Consider the following 20,257-nt stretch of genomic DNA (forward strand, 5'->3'; position numbering starts at 1 on the left):
ATCCTTAAGTTTCAACATGCTTTGAGTTTCACAGCATCCAAGATTTTCCTAACTGCCCACCTCTTTATTCTTTCCTTTTCTTTTTTGGTCTTAAAACACACTCTTTTGGCTGGTTCAATAAGCAGTTCCTGCCAACCAATTGCTTTTATGGTAATTGACAGCGGAGCTGAATTTTGGAGCCTTACAATCTAAAGAGACATTTTAGCTTAGACTTTGGGGAAGCTGAGCCAAGCTACTTGCAGAGCGAGATGCCACTGAGCAAATCCCGGTGGTAGTCAGACCCTGATCTGTGAGTGCTCATGTTCTCTGCCAGGAGCCTGCCCCACATCTGCAGCCTGGGCCTCCGCTCTCTTCTGACTTTCAGCAGTATTGATTCTGCACCTTTACTTCTCCTGTCTGGAACCCCTGGTACTCCTACCAGAAGAGAGCCCGTAAGACCATCTGTCATGGGTGGGCAAGTGTGACCTGAGCATCATGACCACCAGTGATGGGGGACAACATCCCCAAGGCTCCTGAAATACTGACTGTGGGAATGTAAAGAGAACTAGCTCAACTAGAAAAGAGGAAGCAAGTGTTTGCTTTGGAGGAACAAACTCAGAGCATTTAGTAGCACCATCCAGTGTTGGCTGTGGATTGTAAGCTTGCTAAGCTGTCCTCAGATGGTGTCAGTCTCTAAAATAGCTGGGACGTCCCCAGATCCCATCACAGCACAATAAATAGAAGTCCCCAAACTAGCAGATTTTAAGAGTTCTTGCTTTCCAGAGAATGCACAAATATTTCCAAGAAGAAGGGGGTTGCTTATGAACTTCCTTCTGTGGTTCATCTGGGGACTAAATTCATCACTCCTCAGGCATGGGTCTAGAGTGAAATACACTAGGAAGCCCCAGTACTAGCCACACAAGAAGCATGCCCCTTTAACACCAGTCGTCTATGTTCTAAACTCAAGCCATCCTAGAAGCAGAAAAGCTTCCAAGTGATGACAGTCAGCCTTTGCAACTGGTCTGAAATCCTCAAGAGTGCACTTTGGGACCGGTTTAACCCTGGTAGAACTGCAAGCTGTCTCCCAGCTGTGCCAGCTCATGCAGGTCTGCCTCTGTCTTCAGAACCAGTCTGACCTTACAACACCAAATGTACCCATGTGCCTTAATAAAGTGTAAAGTTCGCTCTTGGGACCCGTGTATAGGATGTCATTGTACCATTTGTTTAAAAAAAAAATAGGGGCTAGTGAGATGACTCATTGGATAAAATCACTTGTCATACAAGCAGAAGGACATAAGTTCAAGTCCTTGCCAGGCACATAGTAGGAACATCTGTAATACCAGTGTTTCACGGGGAGCTAGGAGGTAGAGACAGAAGAAACCTTGGAAACTGGAGGAACCAGCTAGTCAGGATACAGGACAGTGAACAAGGGACTCTACTTGGAACAAGGCAGAACCAACACCTGAGGTTGCCCTGTGACCTCTTCCTGAGCTCTATGCAGCATGAGCACACACATTCACACCCACAAATGTGCACGTGTATAGAGTCATTTACACACACACACACACACACACACACACACACACACACGAGAGAGAGACAGAGACAGAGACAGAGACAGACAGACACAGAGACACACAGAGAGATTTGTGAAACTAATTAGAATGCCCAAACACGGATTTGAGTGTGGGTTTTTACACATCAGAGATATTTTTATAGGCACCAAAGTGGAAAGCTCATCCATTTCTAAGCAAGCAGAATTTCATAACTTCACAGCCCGCTGCCAGAATCTCCTTTCTCGGTGGCTTGACTTTAAGGAGCCAGCCACTGTGGGTGCCAGTCACATCTAGCCACTCTGGGGCTGAAGAATATAAGGCTTCCTCCTCATCTTGGGGGACCTCACCTCCCTCTGCATGCAGGCGACACCATTTCAGGATTCTGCATCACCTTACATGTCTGACAGCTCAAGTATCCTGCTTGTGGGCAGTCACCACCCTCAGCTGACCTGTCAGGTGGGAAGCCACATTCTGGTCCCTTCACCGGTGGGAAGCGGTTCAGCTGTAAACCGGAGCATCAGAACACGGTCTTTTCTGATTTCCCTAATGTCTGTACTTAATGGAACTTAGCCTGCCTTTGACAAATCTTTCCATTGACAGACCATCCCATAACCTATGGCTTTACTTTTGGCAATAGCTGTGGGAAAAATTGATCAAAGACCAGAATATTAATTTTCTGTTTCTCTCTGTCTCTGTCTCTCTCCTCTCCCCTCCCCCACCGCTCTGCTTCCTCCCCTCTCACTGTAAAATGTCCAATGCTACCGACTTTCCCGCCCAAGGGCCTTGACTTATTTGCTCTTCTGGTCGCATCTTTTACCTGTCATTAGTGAATGAAAACAGATAATAGGAGAGACTTTTGAGGGCATCAAAGAGACATGCAGCCCCCGTGCAAAGTCACTAAAGCTGAAGAACTTAGAATGGGGACTCTGAGAGGACTCCCTGGCTGAAGACACCTGCCACCATGCTTGACAGGTTAGCTTCGATCCTGGGGCTCACACGACGGAAGGAAAGACGAATTCCTGTCCTCGGACCTCTATACATATGATGGCTTGCACATACACCCCCATCAATATATAAATGTGATTTTAAAAAGTTTGTACAGCAACACCCAAGAGGCCTGACTCAGAGAAAGTTTCTATAAATCATGATTATTGAGTTCTGCAGGATAAATTATTGCTGTTTTACTCCATGTACGTGAGTGACTTTCTAATCCCAAATTAGCCAGCACAGCAGGCTGAGGCTCTGACTGTCCAGGCCAACCCAGCAGGATCAGAAGATCCTATCCAGACCAGACCCAAGCATTTCCCCCAAACCCTATGAAATGCTACTCATGTGTTGACTACCCAGGCATGTCAATCTCACCTCACCTCCCCCCTCCAGCTTGAGTCTCAGCAAACTGCAGAATATTAAGGTTGGGAGAGCCTCAACAGCTTCTAGAAAAGTCCTTATTCTGTAGTTTTGAAGAAAATAAATCTACTTTATGGGGCATGGTTATGTGCTGATAGTTGCTAATAAGTGAGAAATGACCAAAAACATTGACTGGCTGGAAAAGTCAGTACACTTCCCTGCACAGCCCTTCCCCATGAAGGCTCGACTTCCTATAGCAAATGAATCTATCTCACCTTAATAACTTCTAGGATCTCTGTTTAAAAAAAATAATTTCCAACCATCTTTTAGATGAAATTTTATTCTTGGCAATTAATGAAGAAATCCTAAGGTTAAACAGGACTGGATGGATGGCTCAGTGTTCCAGAGCAGTTTCTGCCCTTCCAGAGGACCTGCATTTGGTTCCCAGCACCCACAGCTAGTGACTCACAGATGCTTTTAACTCCAGCTAGGGATAGGGATCTGATGCCCTCTTCTGGCCTTCGTGGGCAACTGCACCTCTCTCTCTCTCTCTCTCTCTCTCTCTCTCTCTCTCTCTCTCTCTCTCTCTCTCTCACACACACACACACACACACACACACACACACTCTCTCTCACACACACACACACACACACACACACACACACACACACACACACACAAAGAGAGAAAGAGAGAGAGCTAAAAGTACAATAGATCTTCAAAGAAAAGGTCCAAGAGACAGTGACTGAATTGTGCTTTTCTCTCTACAGACACTCTGGACATCGGCTTGAATAAGGGTGACAGGTGAGCATAACCCTGGTGCCTTGCTGTGATGCTCTCTCCAGTGCACACTATGGTGGGTTTGAGCCTTTCTCTTCTCTTTTGCACCCATGCAGTGCAGCTAACAGAAGAGGCGTGAGCAAGGATGATACGTACTGGAAAGAGATCAATGCAGCCATGGCCTTAACAAACCTCGCCCAGGGAAAAGATGAAGTGCAGGGGACCACCAGCTGCATCATCCAGAAGTCTTCCCACATAGCAGAAGTAAAGACAGTCAAGCTGCCTCTGGCACAGCACTTCTAGTGTGGCCGGGGGCACTGAGCATGTCAGTGGTTTGTGGTTTTTGGTGTTTTGTTTTTATTTTTCACCTAAATCTTCATCCTAAGAGCCAAAGCAGGGGTGAAGAGGACTCCCACCCAAACCTCCTAAGTTCAGCTATCCTAAATATATCAGTTGCTTCTATAAAAAGACACATAAATTATAAAAAAAATCATTTTAATCAAAAGTATTAACTTATTTTATGTTCCTGAAACTATGCATAAAGCATCTGCGTTACCATTACAGTAAGTGCCTTGCTTCCCTGAGATAAGCTCCAACGTGGGCACAGTGGAGAGCTGTGCCTCAAACAGCTGACGCCGCCGCCGCCGACACTTGCTAGACTGCATCATTCCAAACTGGTTCCGGACCAAAGCCAGAATCGCTGAAAGCCCTTGAAACTAATTCAGTCATTCACACGTGAGAACTTGGAAATCTGTTCAGCTCAGATGAAGTGCTTTTGCTTATATATATATATATTATTTTTTCCTGGTAATGCCTACAGGACTGGAAATTGTTCTTTGTGCTTTCCAGGGTGATGGTGAGAATTTTATGTGTGGGTTTTGTTTGCATCTCTGATATGTTAGCAGCTTCCAAAATGAAAGGGGCAGCCAGCTCACGTGATATATATGTTTAAGAAGAGACCCTTTCAAACTAGTAATTACAGCACACTGTAATCAGAAATTAGTTTCCCAAGCACTGTGGAATGCATCCCAGTGCCCTTTACAACTTATTTGGATTTTTCTTTTTCTGAAGTTTTGCGAAGAGCCTTATTATATAAATCACTGATTTTTTTTTCCTGTGTAAAACTAGTTTTTAGTTTTAAGACATAATCTTGTTTGCATTGGAGTGTTCCTTTGTGATGGAAGCTGGCTTTCATATGGAGTAACTAAAAGATTTTTATTTGGTTCATTTCAAGTCACAATTCTAATGGACAATTTGTATTGCAAGGAGAACAAGAAAATGAAGGGAAAATATCTGTATGTGGATATACATATACATGCAGAAAATTGATTTTTAAAATTTAAAACATATGGGAAACAAACCATGAACAGTCTCTGATTTGTGCCAAGTAAGACATTCAAGTAAAAATTAAGTGAAATCTTGCATTGAAGAAAGAACATTTTGTTTCTAAATGACACTACCACTGAGTGAGAATAATCACTGTCAAGGAAGAAGAGTGTCTTGTTCATCAACATCCTAACCAGCTTGGGAAGACTCGAAACGTTGAGAAATATAGAGACGCCGCAGAGAACAAAGCAAATGTCCAACAGCAAAGCGAAAAGACTGGGCTATTTTGGGGTGGGATTTTTTTTCTGGGTATGTAACCTATTTCGTAATTTTTTTAGACTGGAAAGCTTTTTTGCAAGTGTGAATGACATCCAGTAGCACAGCACGTGCTGACATTTTTCTTTATTTTACAAAATGCTTTTATAAAAGCCAAAGGTTGCTCTGGCTGCTGAGTGGACACGACTGTCTTGATGGCCACCGTAGGACACTTTTTCATGTATCATAGTATTGTGGGGTGGGGGTTATCTAGTGTAACGAAGACAATTTGATATGAAAATATTTTGTATGTATATTTTTACTTTGTTTTCTTAAGTGCAGTTTGCAGTAACAGGAAGCCCAAGGTGAGATGTGGACATGATGACTGTATGAGTGGATGAAGTATTGGGTTCTTCGGCTGCTTCCTTGGTGCACTAAGATCCAGGATGGGAGGTAGAAATCGCCACAACAACTCTGCCCAGACGTGAGCATGGCAGTGAAAAACAAGGACGAATACTTCACTCTTTTTCATACTATTATAAGTTATTCTGATATTAAATATTTTAATAAAAATGTTTTTGTTTTACCATGTTGCAATTAGATAAATGAATGCGGGTTGTATTTTATTTGAAATTGTCATGTTTTATTTTTTCCATCTTTTGGGGGGAAAAATCAATGAATTTGTTCTGTATTATGAACACAAATCAATGACAGGACACTATCCACATGATTTCTTTAAAGAACCAAAGCTTGGAGTCCAGTTGTACACACATCCAAAAAACATATAGTTAGCATATCCCAGGCAATGTCTCCAACAGTCACTTTTAATTTATTATTTTTCTTTCATTGCTTTTGTCTGAATTGTCTGAAACTCAGAGCCCCCTTGCCCCTTGAAAGCACCTTAAACCATGCCGAGCCAGCAGCCGAAAGGCTAACACATAATTTATATTGAAGAGAAAGAGACTCGCCCTCTTTTTATTTCACAGTTGTATTTTAATAAAATTAATAACGGTCGGGAGTTCTTGACAGATTTAAAATAAAGGTTCGTTTCTAGACTTCAGTGATCATATGGGTTTTGTTTGCCTTTGAAAGCTGGCCAGAGGGAGAAAATAGACAGGAGTGGCTCACATGTGGGTCATGGAATGGGGAGTGCTATAGTTGGATCAAATTTGAATTCCATCACTTTAGGCCACCAACCCACCTGTTAAGACCCAAGGACAAGAGCACAACACAGACTGTTCAGATACTGGATTGCACTAACTTCTTTCTTTCCATAGATAATACAATAAGCATTCTTTTTTCTATATTTGTTCATCCATGGATTTTAATTGCCTTTTTAAAAAAGAAAACCAGCCGGGCGGTGGTGGTGGTGGTGGTGGTGGTGGTGCACGCCTTTAATCCCAGCACTCAGGAGGAGAGGCAGGTGGATCTCTGTGAGTTCGAGGCCAGCCTGGGCTACCAAGTGAGTTCCAGGAAAGGCGAAAAGCTACACAGAGAAACCCTGTCTCAAAAAAACCTTTTATTATTAGCACATAAAATAATGGGTTTTGTCACGACATTTTCATATTTAGATATTTTTATACTTTGTTCATACAGAGCCCCCTGTCCATTACTGGTGTGTTCGATACAGGAAAGAAGCTTGGCTTGGAAGCCAGGCAGATCTGCATTGCAGTATTAGCTCTGCCCACCATGACTGCAAGATCCAGACTCAGTCTTCAGGTTTTTTATATGCAAAGTAGGAAGAAGGAGCTAGCCCTTGTAGACTCTGTGAGAAATTGAAGTAATGAATGAGACATAGAATACAGGGACCAGCAAGAGCTCACTATGTGAGGACTTTGCTACCAAGCCTGACAATTTTGCTCTCCAGAACCCACATGGTTCTTCTGTAAAGTTGTCTTCTGATCTCCACACTCATGAAGTGAAATAAACAAATGTAAAAAAATAGTGAACTGCCTACTACAGTGGCTGACAAATAGGTGCTCAATAAGTGGGAAATACTATCACGGAATGTAATGTGTCCACGTGGTGTTTGTATAGAAGTGGAAATGTAGGTGAAATAGGAGACACCAATACCTTGACAGAAATCCTGAAGCATGGAAAGATTTCTGACTTGAAAGACTGCAGCGGTGAAGTTGGTACCCGAGGTAGAGCTTTGAGGGCGACACACTCGCTCATTGCTGTCACTTGGAATGGCTACACCCACATATGAAGTAGAGCAAAGGCGAGCAAAAGCAAACACCCCCCTCAAAGGCACAGTGTGCTTAGTGGTGTCCTTCACTGGGGTGACAAGGATTGCTTTTCCTTCTGTTCCTCTCCACACTGTTCAAGATGACCAAACTCAGCCTGATGCCTGTGTTCCCTGCATGCTCTACATAACAGTGTTTAGCACACAGCACCACCGGCCATAGTCCTCTTTTTTAATTCATCCAGCTCAATGCAGAGACTAATAAACAGAGAGTAGGAATGAGCCAAGCAGACTTCCATGGAGGCGAGGGAGGTCACCTGTGCCCTGGAAGGCAGCATTGTGGGAAGGCGGGCGGGGGTACAGGAACTAGCAACTGGGACAGAAGTACGACCCGCCAAGGCCAGCATTCCATCAGTGGAATCAGGTCTCCACTGTTCACCGAGACAGCGGCTGAAATGCTTTGCAAGCTGCACACAAGTGTGCATAAGGCTGTGATTACAAGTATGTGCCACAGGACCCCCATGGCGTAACAGCCATCCCTCCTGGCAATATAGGTTGTGGTTTCCATGGACTGTAGAGAGTCCCTTGTTTTATTAGACACACATTATGGTACCATACAGGTCCTCCTGAGCACAACGAGTTTCTTTGGCTCAGGACTCTGGTCCCGACAGACCAGAGTATGACAGCTGATTGCCATCCCATGGCTATCCTAGTACTGAAACCTGTCTGGCTTAGGGAAAAAAAAAACAGAATGACAGCAAATCCTATATTTTCTAAGGTGAAAAGATTGCCAGGATTGGGGAAAAAAACAATGTGTTCTCACAGGACTCTATAGGAATCCATCCCATGTAGAGGGTGTAGGATTTTGACAACTATTATTAGTCCACAGTCAGTTTTTGCAAATTTGGCCTATAATACATCTAATATAGTTATTCTGTTTTGGCTTTAACTTTAATTGATATATAATAGTTAAACAGATTATCAGTAGAGTGTGATATCTATCTATTAATGTGCTGTAGAATAATCAAGTCAGGGCAATTAGCATATCCCTCCAAAGTTTCATTTCTTTGTGGCAGACATTCCAAGTCATCTCCTTTAGATATTTTAGAGTATTTAAGTATTTTGAAGTCTACAGTAAGTACATTATTACCAACTAGTGGGAGGCTCTAGAGCACATTCTTCTTGTATAGTCTGTCTTTGAACTTTACCTCTATTATCTCTCTGATCCCTCCATACCCTCCTTGCTAAAATAATAATTACAAAACAATGTAGTTTTTTCTAATCTTAGGGGTTCTGCCACCCAGTTCCCAAATAAATACACAGAGACAAATACACAAGCCTTAGCTTGGCTTGTTTCTATCCAGCTTTTCTAACTTAAATTATCCCATTTCTCTTTAACTACATTTTGCTTCTGGGCTTTTTACCTTTCTTTATTCTATATATCTTTCTTTTCTTTTTATTCCATGGCTGGCTGGGTGGCTAGCCTCTGGCATCCTCCTCTTCTTCTTTTCTCACTCCTCACTTTTTGTCTTGAGCCTAGATTTCACCTCCTATATATTCTTTGCTTGCCAGCCCCATCTATTTCTCTCTCCTGCCTAGTTATTGGCTGTTCTGCTCTTTATTAGACCAATCAGGTATTTTAGACAGGCAAAGTAACACAGCTTTACAGAGTTAAACAAATGCAACATAAAAGACTGCAATACATCTTTGCATCATTAAATATTCCACAGCATGAATGAATGTAACACATCTTAAACTACAAACATGGAAACAACAAAACAAACATGGAAACACATATGTCTTCAATGCATTGATTCCATTTCATTCAGATGTATATCCAGAAGTCATAGTTACATCATATTGAATAGCTATTCCAATGTATATAGTATTTATTTTAAATGTATTTTGTTTGAATGGATGCCATCCTGATTCTGATTCTCATAACTATCCTAACTTACCTTCCAACAGTATGGATGGGTCCCCTTTCTTTCACATGCTTCCCAGCCCTTGCTTTCTTATGTTTTCTACGATGGCAACCTCTACTGGATTGAGGCAATGTCTCCCAAAGTATCCACTACTGATTAATGATATGAAACGGGTTTTTTTTTTCATTCTTATGTGTTCTCTTGAGAAATGTCTATGTCGCTAAAATTCCTTCCCTGAGGAAGATATGAACATCTGCTCCCTCCTCCCATGGTCGCAACAATGAATCAAAGTACACTTCTACCTCCATTCACCCTGAGAACGAACGGGTTTAAGAGCTTACTTACAGAGATTGGCTAAGGGGTGACTGACCGGAGCACAGATGACCCCAAAGCAGCTACACTGGCAGGTCTCCACCCAGCATGGATGATGGCCTCTCCACACCTCATAGATGGAGCCAGTTTTCTCTTATTCTTCCCCAATCTTTTACGCTAATCTCTCACCCATACCCAATGATCATGTACAAGTAGGACACAATTTCATCAAAATGTCTTTGGGGGGAGTGGCCTGATGTGAATACGAGCATCCAGTGATCCTCTCAGTCCCCTCCTTCTAGAAACAAATGTCAACAGTTTGTGTTTTCCTTTTATGGAGTAGAGTCCCTGTACCTGTACCTCTTGTACAATAACATCTGGTCGGGTGCAGTTTGAATGAATCTCCAAATCTGTGGATCATCTCTTCCTTCTGTTGATTGGTTGCCATGGATGACTTTTTAGCTTGATGTAACCTCATTTTTCTATGGTTCATTTAGCCTGATTTGGGGTATTATCATCTGAAAAACACCTCTACATAGCCCAGTGTCTTGAAGTGTTCCTTCTACTAGTTCCATGGTGTGAGGTCTTATGCTCAATTGTTAAAACTGCTTTTAGTAGGTTTTTATATATTGTCAGAGAGTCAATGATTGGTTTGTTGACTCTGAATGAAAGCTTAAACTTTAGTGAGCTGGATCAAGAACGGAGAGGGAGAACAAGGAAAAAGAGACCATGATAAATGAAGACCCCATGGGAATAGGAAGAAGCAAAGTGCTAGAGAGGTCCCCAGAAATCCATAAAGATACCTCCACAATAGACTGCTGGCGATGGTTGAGAGAAAGCCCGAACTGACCTACTCTGGTGATAGGATGGCCAAACACCCTAACTGTCGTGCTAGAAATCTCAACCAATGACTGATGGAAGCAGATGTAGAGATCCTCGGCCAGGCCCCAGGTGGAGCTCCGGAAGTCCAATCGGTGAGAAGGAGGAGGAGGGATTGTATGAGCGAGAATTATTGAGACCATGATTGGAAAAAGCACAGGGACAAATAGCCAAACTAGTGGAAACACATGAACTATGAACCAATAGCTGAGGAGTCCCCAGCTGGATCAGGCCCTCTGGATAAGTGAGACAGTTGATTAGCTTGAACTGTTTGGGAGGCTCCCAGGCAGTGGGACTGGGACCTGTCCTCAGTGCATGAGCTGGCTGTTTGGAACCTGGGGCCTATGCAGGGACACTTTGCTCAGCCTGGGAGGAGGGGACTGGACCTGCCTGGATTGAATCTACCAGATTGAGCTGAATCCCCAGGGGAGTCCTTGCCCTCGAGGAGATGGGAATGGGGGGTGGACTGGGGGGAAGGCAGCGGGGGGGGGGGGCAGGAGGAGGGAGGACAGGGGAATCCATGGCTGATATGTAATATTAAATCAAATTATAAATAAATATAAATAAATAAATAAACAGAATTTTAAAAAAAGATTGTTAGTGTAACTTTATATTAGTTGTAGAGATATTTCTATAGTTTCAAAGCCAGGAGATAGAAAGTCCCACATCTCCCCTCTCTAGGATCATGGTCCCAAGTCTTGAGATGACCATGATCAACAGGGTCTTTCCTGTGCTTCCAGAAGCTCGGTGAATACACAGACTTATGTTTGTCTTGTGTTTTTTACTGTGTATGCTGTTTCACCCCATTTCCCCATGTCCTTGTTCATCTTTCCATCAGTATATGTAGATTTCATTTTTAAAATAAATGGATACGATTTTATTTTTGGACCTATTATAATTTGTTTACAAATACCCATTGGTGGACTTTGAGGTTATTATTTGATACTCAGTTTTATTCCACATGTAGATAAGGAGTACACACCATAAGGTAAATCAATACACTGTTGTCTCCATCAAGAAAACATTCCTATGACGACAAAAAAAAAAAAAAAAAAAAAAGAGTCGGGAAAACTCAGTGCCCTTGAGATGTCTTATTTACACTGAGTGAGGCTGTCAGAACGCTGGCTGTGTGGAAAGCCTTGTGTTTCTGTGTCTCTGTCAAGTAATTAGGTGCCTCTGGAGTATACTCAGGCACTGAGCTAATGGGCCAAAGGATAGGTGCATTGATTTTCTTGAGAAGTGATGTCAAATCATCATTTTAAATTCTACCAATTTGCGTTTCCACTTCAGTCTGGCCAGAACATTGAAGGGAATAGACCTTCCCAGATTTGACAGTACAGTGGGACACTGTCTCGTCTTCACTTGCATTTTTGAAGATGGGTGACCCTAGATAAGGCTATTGGCATTTCTTTTCAGTGAACTGTTCATTCATAGTTTTTTTTTTCTTTTGCCTCTAATTGTCCATTTGTGAGTAAATATATATATATATATTTATCTCAGTACCTTGTATGAAATTGAGATGGGAATGTTCTTCTGTTGTTTTAAGTTTTGAACTTGGACTAGCATCCACATTTATGTCTAGTTTGTATGGGGTGGCACCACACAACTGCCCTCAGCACTCAGAGCACAAACTTCAGAGGCAGCCTGGTGACAGCCAGGGCAGCCCTACCCTGCTCACTGACCCTACAGCCTTGGACTTGACACCCATGCTGTCTCTGCACCCATCTGTGACACACAGATCATAGGGGGAGCTGTTCCTTCTCATGAGGGGAACATGTGATGATCTGGATGCAAAATGTCCCTACAAGCTCATGTATTCGAAGTCTTGCTCCCAGTGAGTTACACTGTTTAAGGTTGTGGAGCCTTGGGATTCAGGATCTAGCTTTGCTTTGCTTTGGGATTTGCTCATATTAACAGGGCCATCTGTGTATCCATGGGTTTGGGGCTATCCCGTGGTAGCTGATGGGCTCAACCAATGGGTGCACAGTTGAAGATGTTCACTGACTCTCCCTGGCCAGCATCCATCAGTTGTCAGTAGTTCATAGGGCCTCATCTGAGAGGAGTGAAACTCCCCCTCCAGGGTGGGCAGGTCTCCTAGGCAACACTGAGGGACTCAAGTGAAGGAGTGCACTCAGCCTCTCAGATGATTTCTCTGTGCAGCTGGCTCACATCAGCGCCTTCAAAACACCTTGTTAGTTCCTCCTTCCCAGGCCTGTTTCATTTCTGGGTCATGGTAAGAGAAAATTAAGTCTTCAGCCCCACTTCCCTTTTGGTTTTGATGCTATAAAACTAAGCTCCCCCGGGACTAATTCACTTCTGTGATATGCTGTGACACAGTCCTTGTTTTTGTAAGGACGGGATTACCTGTTGGTATTTCAGGACACTTGTTTCACTGGTAGAGTGATTCTTACCAGTCCTCAGTCTCAGGTTCACATTCAGCCACCTTTCTTGTGCCCCCTAGAACTACCTAATCAGGAGTGGCACTGTCCACAGTGGGTTCTCTCAGTTGACGGTCCCTCTTCCTAGATGAGCCAACCTTTTGTTGAGTAGACAGAAACTAACCAATATAGCACTTGTGGGTGTATCAAGCAGAGATGGGAGTAACTGTAAATTCCTATCTTCTACAGAGGTCTCAAGAGAATTACATTCTTATTATTTTTCTTTATTGTCCCCTCACCTCATGTTTAATAGACCCCTCTCATTCTTACATTCTGTTTTGTATCTTTGGTGGATTTGTACTACCTTCTAAAAATCTGTCTAGTTTCAAATTTATGTAGCCCAACAGTATCACGTTCCCTAGTAATGAACTCCTCCTTCACAGAGCTTCAGGCTTGACTGCTAGAGAGCCGGAATACTCCCAGGTCAATTAAAGATGGAGTAGCCGTGGAGAACTGATAACCTCTATTTCATGTTCACCTTCTCACAGGCAGTTAAGCTTAAATGTGCACTATAAAACCTCTCCAACCAACAAGCCCAACCGTTAATCACTAAAGCCTTAACGACCTCTGCCTTTTGGATATCCTAACTCCCCGAAGGACTGTCAATTTAACCATAACTACCTAACAACCGCCAAGCCAGACTTTATGAGCCGCTGTTGAGAGTTCAGCTATTTAAGGCTGATTTTAAAAATTATTGGCATTTCATGGCATTTGCTTGATTGCCATGCTGTAAATAACCATGAATCAGGGAAATTTATTTTCCTTTAAAGTATGGGCAAAGATTACCATGTCATCTTTTTCCACGTGGTTCGCTCACTGCCTGCTCATTCCTCCAAGTTTCCCCAAGCCAAACAGGTAAGAGCAGGTCAGCTCTCAAGAGGGGTCCAGGATTTCCAGGAAAGAAGGCCTGCAGGCAGGAAGCCAGAAGAGGTTGTTGGAGTTCCTGGAGTTGGAGTTACAGTTATGAGCTGCTTAAATGGCATGGGGAACTGAACTTGAGTCCTCTCATACCTCTGGGATGTATACGCAAGGTAGTAGTTGACTGTGAAGAGCAGCAGGCATCTTAACTACAAAGCCATCTCCAGCCTCTTCAAGCTTCATTCTTTGCTGTCCCATATGCTAGGATTTTTCCTTCTGTAGACATACCTAATATACAACATTTTCCCCCAGCAATTTAATCTTCCCCCTTTGAATACCTTTGAAAAAATTCAGATTGTGACGAGGTACACAAAGCCATGGATGTGTCAATGGCTTTCTCAAGACCCTGGGGTTAGTAAGGTAGCAGGTCTCCTTGCAGGATGAGCTGACCAGCAGGAGGTCTCCATTGTTCTCAGACCCTGCTTCCCTTATGAGGCATAATGGCATCAATATGAGTAAGCCAATACAGCTACCTCCTTCTGAGACTTACCAAGACTCACCGGCTGATGGCTGCTGCACACAGTCTTTCTGGCAGACCATCAGGCATACACACACACACACACACACACACACACACACACACACAACCCTCATGGAAACAGTTGTCAGCTAGCTTCCTAACTGGCCTTGGCCTTGAAAGGCCACAGCCAAGACCCCACATCTGCTAGGGAAGCAGGCCAGATCATGGGACCAGACATGTCCAGTCACCAGGTGGTGACAGTAGACCTCCAGCCTAGCCTCAAATCTTTAAAGCAAGATAGTTTGCTTTTGCTCCATTTCTACAGGTGGAGACAGGAATCAGATGCTGTGAGGGCTGGGCTTGGTAGGCAATGCTGGGCAGACAGCAGGACTGGGTCAGCCCAGGTTTCCCAAATTTTTTTTCCTAAAATACTGTAGATGCAGAGGCACGGATGGCTGAAAGGGCAAACGCCAGGGCAGGAATGAAGTCTGCCAGGACAGAGAAAGCAGTAGGCAGGCTTATGCTCTTTGTGTAAGAAAGAGGTGGCAGCTGGGGGAATGCCTCAGTCATCCAGGAAACTGGGCAGCTGGGGAATTGATTTGTGGTGAAATGCTTTCAGGAAAAAGGTTTGCAACAACTCAGCAGTCTGTGGCTCAGGGACCTGTGCCAGCTCACCAGCTTATTTTCGGTGTTCTCAGAATCGAGCAAGTGCTACACAGATGGAAGAGGAAATTCCGGATGTGACAATATGTGTAACATTACGTTACCTAGTTTTGATTTTTAAAAATAGGTATGTGTCAGGACCCAGAGTTGTACTGTATGATTCCTGCAGATGTTGAATGCAATCTGAGAATCATGAAGGCTCACAGAAGGACTCTCACAGGAGCAGGTGAAGCTGCTTGCGACAGAGGAAGAGCCAAGGTGCAGTTAGAGCAGGTGAAGCAACAAGGGACTTGCCTTAGCAGCCTTAGAAAATATGATTAGGAGCTAGAGAGAGGGCTCTGCAGTTAAGAGCACTTGCTGCTCTTGCAGAGGACCTGGGTTATTGTGCAGCACTCAGGTGAGTATCTAATAGCCACCTGTAACTCCAGCTCTGGAAGATCTGAAACCCTCTTCTGGCTTCTTTGGCCATTGTCACCAATGTGTGCATGCAAGCATAAACACACACACACACACACACACACACACACACACACACACACACGCAAATCTTTTAAAATTACATTTAAATAAAAGAAAACATTATTAGGAAGGAAATATGCTTTCCCAAACCTGGCCCTTGGGAATACACTATGAACAGCTGAGGCAAATACAGGGGGAATCGTTTTGTTTACTACTCTTCTACTTTCTGTTGCTAAGATGAAACATCCTGACCAATAGGAAAAGAAGAAGTCAAATGATCCCTTTGTAGTTGATATACCATTATATAGAGACCCCAAAAGCTCCACTAGAAAGCTTCTAGAAATTGTGGGTACTTTCATCAAAGTGGCAGAATAAAAAAAATCAACTTTAAATACACCAATAACAAATATGCTGAGAAAGAGATTGTGAACACACTCCTACTCATAATAGCCTCAGAAAACAAACAAACAAACAAAACCCAAGGAGGCGAAAGACATCTAAAATGAAAACTTTAAATCTCTAAAGAAAGAAATTAAGGAAGACAATTTCGTGGATTGGAAGAGATAATATTGTGAAAACAGCAAATTCTACCCAAAGCAATTTACAGTCAATGCATTCCAATCAAAATCTCCATGATATCACAAAAATATGGGGACATCCTAAAATTCACACAGAAGCACAAAAGACCCTGGGTAGCCAAAGCAGTCCTGAGCAAACAGAATGATGCTGAAGGAATCACCATATCAAGATACATTGCAGAACTATAGTAATAAAAACAGCATGGTACACACACATACACACAAACACACATGTAGATCAACGGAACAGAATAGAAGATTCAAACTTAACCTCATCAAATTACAGCCACTTGATATTTGACAAGGATGCCAAAAATACACACTGGAGGAAAAACATCTTCAATAAATGGTGCTAGGAAGACTGGATATCTACATGTAGATGAATGAAATTAGACCCATCCTATCAAAAGTCATTGTCTATCATCCTATACAAAAGTCAACTTCAAATGGATCAAAACTGCAAGGTGAAATTTGGAATTGCTAGAAGAAAATGTGGACAATATCTACAAGATGTAAGTGTAGGAAGGACTTTCTGACTAGGACTTACTCCTCAGGAATTAAAATCAACAATTGAAAATGGGACTTTATTAAACTAAAAGGCTTCTGTACATCAAAGAAAGCAATCATTCTAGTGAAGAGGAACCCCATGGAGTGGGAAAGAATCTTTGCCAGGTATACCTCTGTTAGAGGATTAATATTCAGTATATACAAAGGACTCACAAACCAAAAAATACAACTTTTTAAATAGGTTATGGATCCAAACAGGGTCCTCAGAAGAAGAAATAAAAATAGCTACAAAGTGTCTCAAGAAGTATTCATCATCCTTAGTAACTAGAGAAATGCAAATTAAAACTACTTTGAGATTTCTCTTCATCTCAGTCAGAATGAATGGCTAAGACTGAGAAAATAACTAACAAGTGCTGGCAAAGATTCAGGGGAAGGGGGATTGTCATTGTTGGTGCGATTGCAAACTGGCAAGACCATTATGGAAATCAGTGTGGAGAATCCTCAAAATGCTAAAGAGAGATCTGACACATAACCCAGCTGTATCATTCCTTAGCATATGCCCAAGTGTCTACATATCCTGCTACAAAGATACTTGCTTTGTCATGTCCACTGCTCTTGAATTCACAATATGGAAGTGTAAGCATACCTTACCTTTTCTCCCCAAATTGCTTTTGGACATGGTGTTTGATCACAGCAATGGACAGGTGTATAACCTGAAGTAACTGAAGAAGCCAGAAAATAGAAAAAGACAAATGGGGGAGTGGGGGCAGGGAGCGGAGAAGGAGCTTTAGAGATGGGAATAGCAGGACACAGGTGTTATGAAAGGGAAAGGGGCAAATGGGAGGGCTTAGCTATCAAAGGAGGGGAGGTAATGCAAGGAAAGGGGGAAGGAGGGGTGTATAAGCTTGAAAAAGCCACAGGGAAACATTATTTGATAAACTTATTTTATGTACATACATTATGACAAACACCTAAGAGTAACAACTTCTTAAGAAGAAATAAGACCAACCAGATGACTCAGTTGGCCCTGACTGCCAAGCCCAATGACCTGAGTTTGATCCCTGGAGCTCACATGGTGGAGGGAGAGAACCAACTCCCACAAGATGTCTTCTGACCTCCACACTTGTACTGTGATACACCCATACCACCACCTCCAACGCACACACACACACACACACACACACACACACACACCACTACTTATTCAGGCTCTCAGTTTCCAAGATTTCAGTCCATGGTTGGCTCACTCCATGGATCTGAGCTGGAGTTGAGGTGGATAGGAACATGGCAGAAGACAGCCACTCACCTCATGGTGGCCAGGAAACAGAAAAGTAATTGGAAGGGACCAAGGCTAAGCTATTCCCTTTAAAGCCACACCCTATGACTCATTTCCTCCAACTGGATTCTAGCTTCCATGGCCCCATCACATCCAGAAGTCTACTCATATCTGACCCACCAATGAATTAAACCATCAAATTGGCCTTAGCCCTCATAATTGAATTGCCTCTGGAAATGCTCACACGGATACACTGAGAGATGTGTTCCCTTAATCCCAGAGGCAGGCATCTCTCAATCTAACAAAATTGACAATCAAGATTAACTTTTATGGAAAGATTGAGAGAAGGTTGTACATTTCTTGGCCTGGGCATCAGAGGGCCTAATATGGAGGAGACTACTCTGGGATCACTCCTTAATGGTACCTACGAGACATGGAACATCTCAACTCAAGGCTTAATTAGATACCAGAGTGCCACATGGGGCTGTAACCTTTGAGTCACAAACTACCTTACAGGTGGCCTCAATTTTCTGTACAAATCTCCAGATATATGAATAAAGAATTTTTTTCTCACAGAGTCAAAGAAAGAATCTTTTTATCAAGCTGTATGTACAAGTTTACAGTGAGTCTCCAAGGCCAACATGACGTAAAGAGGAGGAATTCTGGGAAACACAAAATTGGAGTTGCTCTGGACTAGAGAAGCCTGTTCTAATACTAATTTTAGAAGGTATTGAGCAACTTTCACTTGAGAAATAGGAATTTCTTTTGCCTTTTCTTGCTCAGTTCACTTACTGGCCCCATTCTTCCTTACTCAAGCACATGTAATCAGTTACTAAATTTTACTCAATAGAATGAACTCAACAAGGAAGAAATCAGGTACTATTCTAACCAGCAACCTTCTCAGTCCCCACCCCCACCCCAAACACACACACACACACACACACACACACACACACACACACATCACGCTGACAGTAGGGTTCAGTTCTGTAACTCTGATGTTAAAACTAGTAGTTTACAAACCTAAACCTGACCATCTAGCTATGTCAAAATGAACTGAGATAATTTTTCAAATATAGATTCTTGGCCTCTGTCCCAGACTTACTCAATAAATTCTCTGAGGACTGGATTCATGGAATGTTTGTTTAATAGCTTTTAGGTAAGTGTGAGTCACTTCTGGTCATCAGCATTCTTAATATAAACACACATTTAGGTGTTGCTAAAAATCCAACTGTTTCTAGTCAGTAGCGATTTAATTCCTCTGTGTCCTGTGACCAATGTGTATGGTGTCTTCAGCAATAGGGTCTTATCATCAAGTTTTGGTGGGCAACCAAGAGTGATGACAATAGCTTATGTTATTTAGGGGGTCTCTGGGACATCTCTGTCCAATAAATCAAAAGGTGTATCCTGCACCCAGCACTGACCTTTTTATTTGGCAACCTATAGCTTCTGGGAGGAGCATCATACTCTGTTTAGGGTAATTCCAATTAAACTCTTTTATATGAATACACTCAAAAAGCACACACACACACACACACACACACACACACACACACACACACACAGAGTTTACACGTTTTCATATGGCTTTTTCAAACATCCTAAGAATTAGGTATCCCTCCCTTAAAGCCAAAGATTCCTCCCTGATATCTATCTCTCCTAATACTTCAAGTGTTATGCAAGCTACTCAGGCTGAAGTGGGGAGTCATCAACAGTCTTAACCAACTGTGAGCACTGTGAACTGTAATGATGACTGCTATGGCATGATATGCCCATGAGTGAAATCGTGGTGCAAATGTTATGGGGTTAACCAACCACTTTCTAATTGGATTTAAGTCCCATTCCACAGGAGGAAACACATGTCCGATACTTCAAATCTGGCCAAGAATCCATGGTTGGGGAGATTACCCACCCCAAGGGTGACCCTACTACTATTAATTGCTAAATGAACAAAGTATCAAACTAACTTCTAAACCCATAGCTCTCCACCTATAGTTTAGTGCAGCTCTCAGATCACATCTCATTAGAGAAGTAGATGATGGTTAATACAGACACTCACAACTGGTTAAAGGGCAAAAAAACTGGAGTTCTCAGCTATAAATGGGACATCAATATCACACTCCCTCCCCAGAGCTCAAGGACCATCATGGAAGTGTGGATGAAAGAGGCCAGAAAGGACCTGAATGGACCAGTGTCTTCTGCATATAACAGGGCCCCTTCACATACAAACTATGTTAGCAATATAAGTTAGCATAGAAAGTGAATCAGGTACATTTTGGACTTACCAAAATAGGATAGATAATGGAATTATTTTCTCTGAATTTGTCAAATGCAAATGGACTAGATATTTATTGCTTATATATATGGTATATAGTTATTGTACTTTTGTATATAGTTTTTCTTATATTAGTTA

The 20,257-nt window shown here is 42.5% G+C and overlaps 1 protein-coding gene across 1 annotated transcript in view; it reads left to right on the forward strand.

The window, feature by feature from the left end:
• The window catches only part of Mkx (mohawk homeobox), a 69,860-nt gene extending 64,030 nt beyond the window's left edge, over positions 1-5,830 (forward strand). Inside the window, exons 6-7 of the mRNA XM_028873071.2 lie at positions 3,654-3,687; positions 3,780-5,830. Of these exons, the coding sequence (XP_028728904.1) occupies positions 3,654-3,687; positions 3,780-3,966 (221 nt within the window). The 3' untranslated portion in view covers positions 3,967-5,830. The remainder of the gene's footprint in view (positions 1-3,653; positions 3,688-3,779) is intronic.
• Positions 5,831-20,257: the final 14,427 nt, after the last annotated feature.

Source organism: Peromyscus leucopus, chromosome 5, assembly GCF_004664715.2.
Source record: "Peromyscus leucopus breed LL Stock chromosome 5, UCI_PerLeu_2.1, whole genome shotgun sequence".
Lineage (NCBI taxonomy): Eukaryota > Metazoa > Chordata > Mammalia > Rodentia > Cricetidae > Peromyscus > Peromyscus leucopus.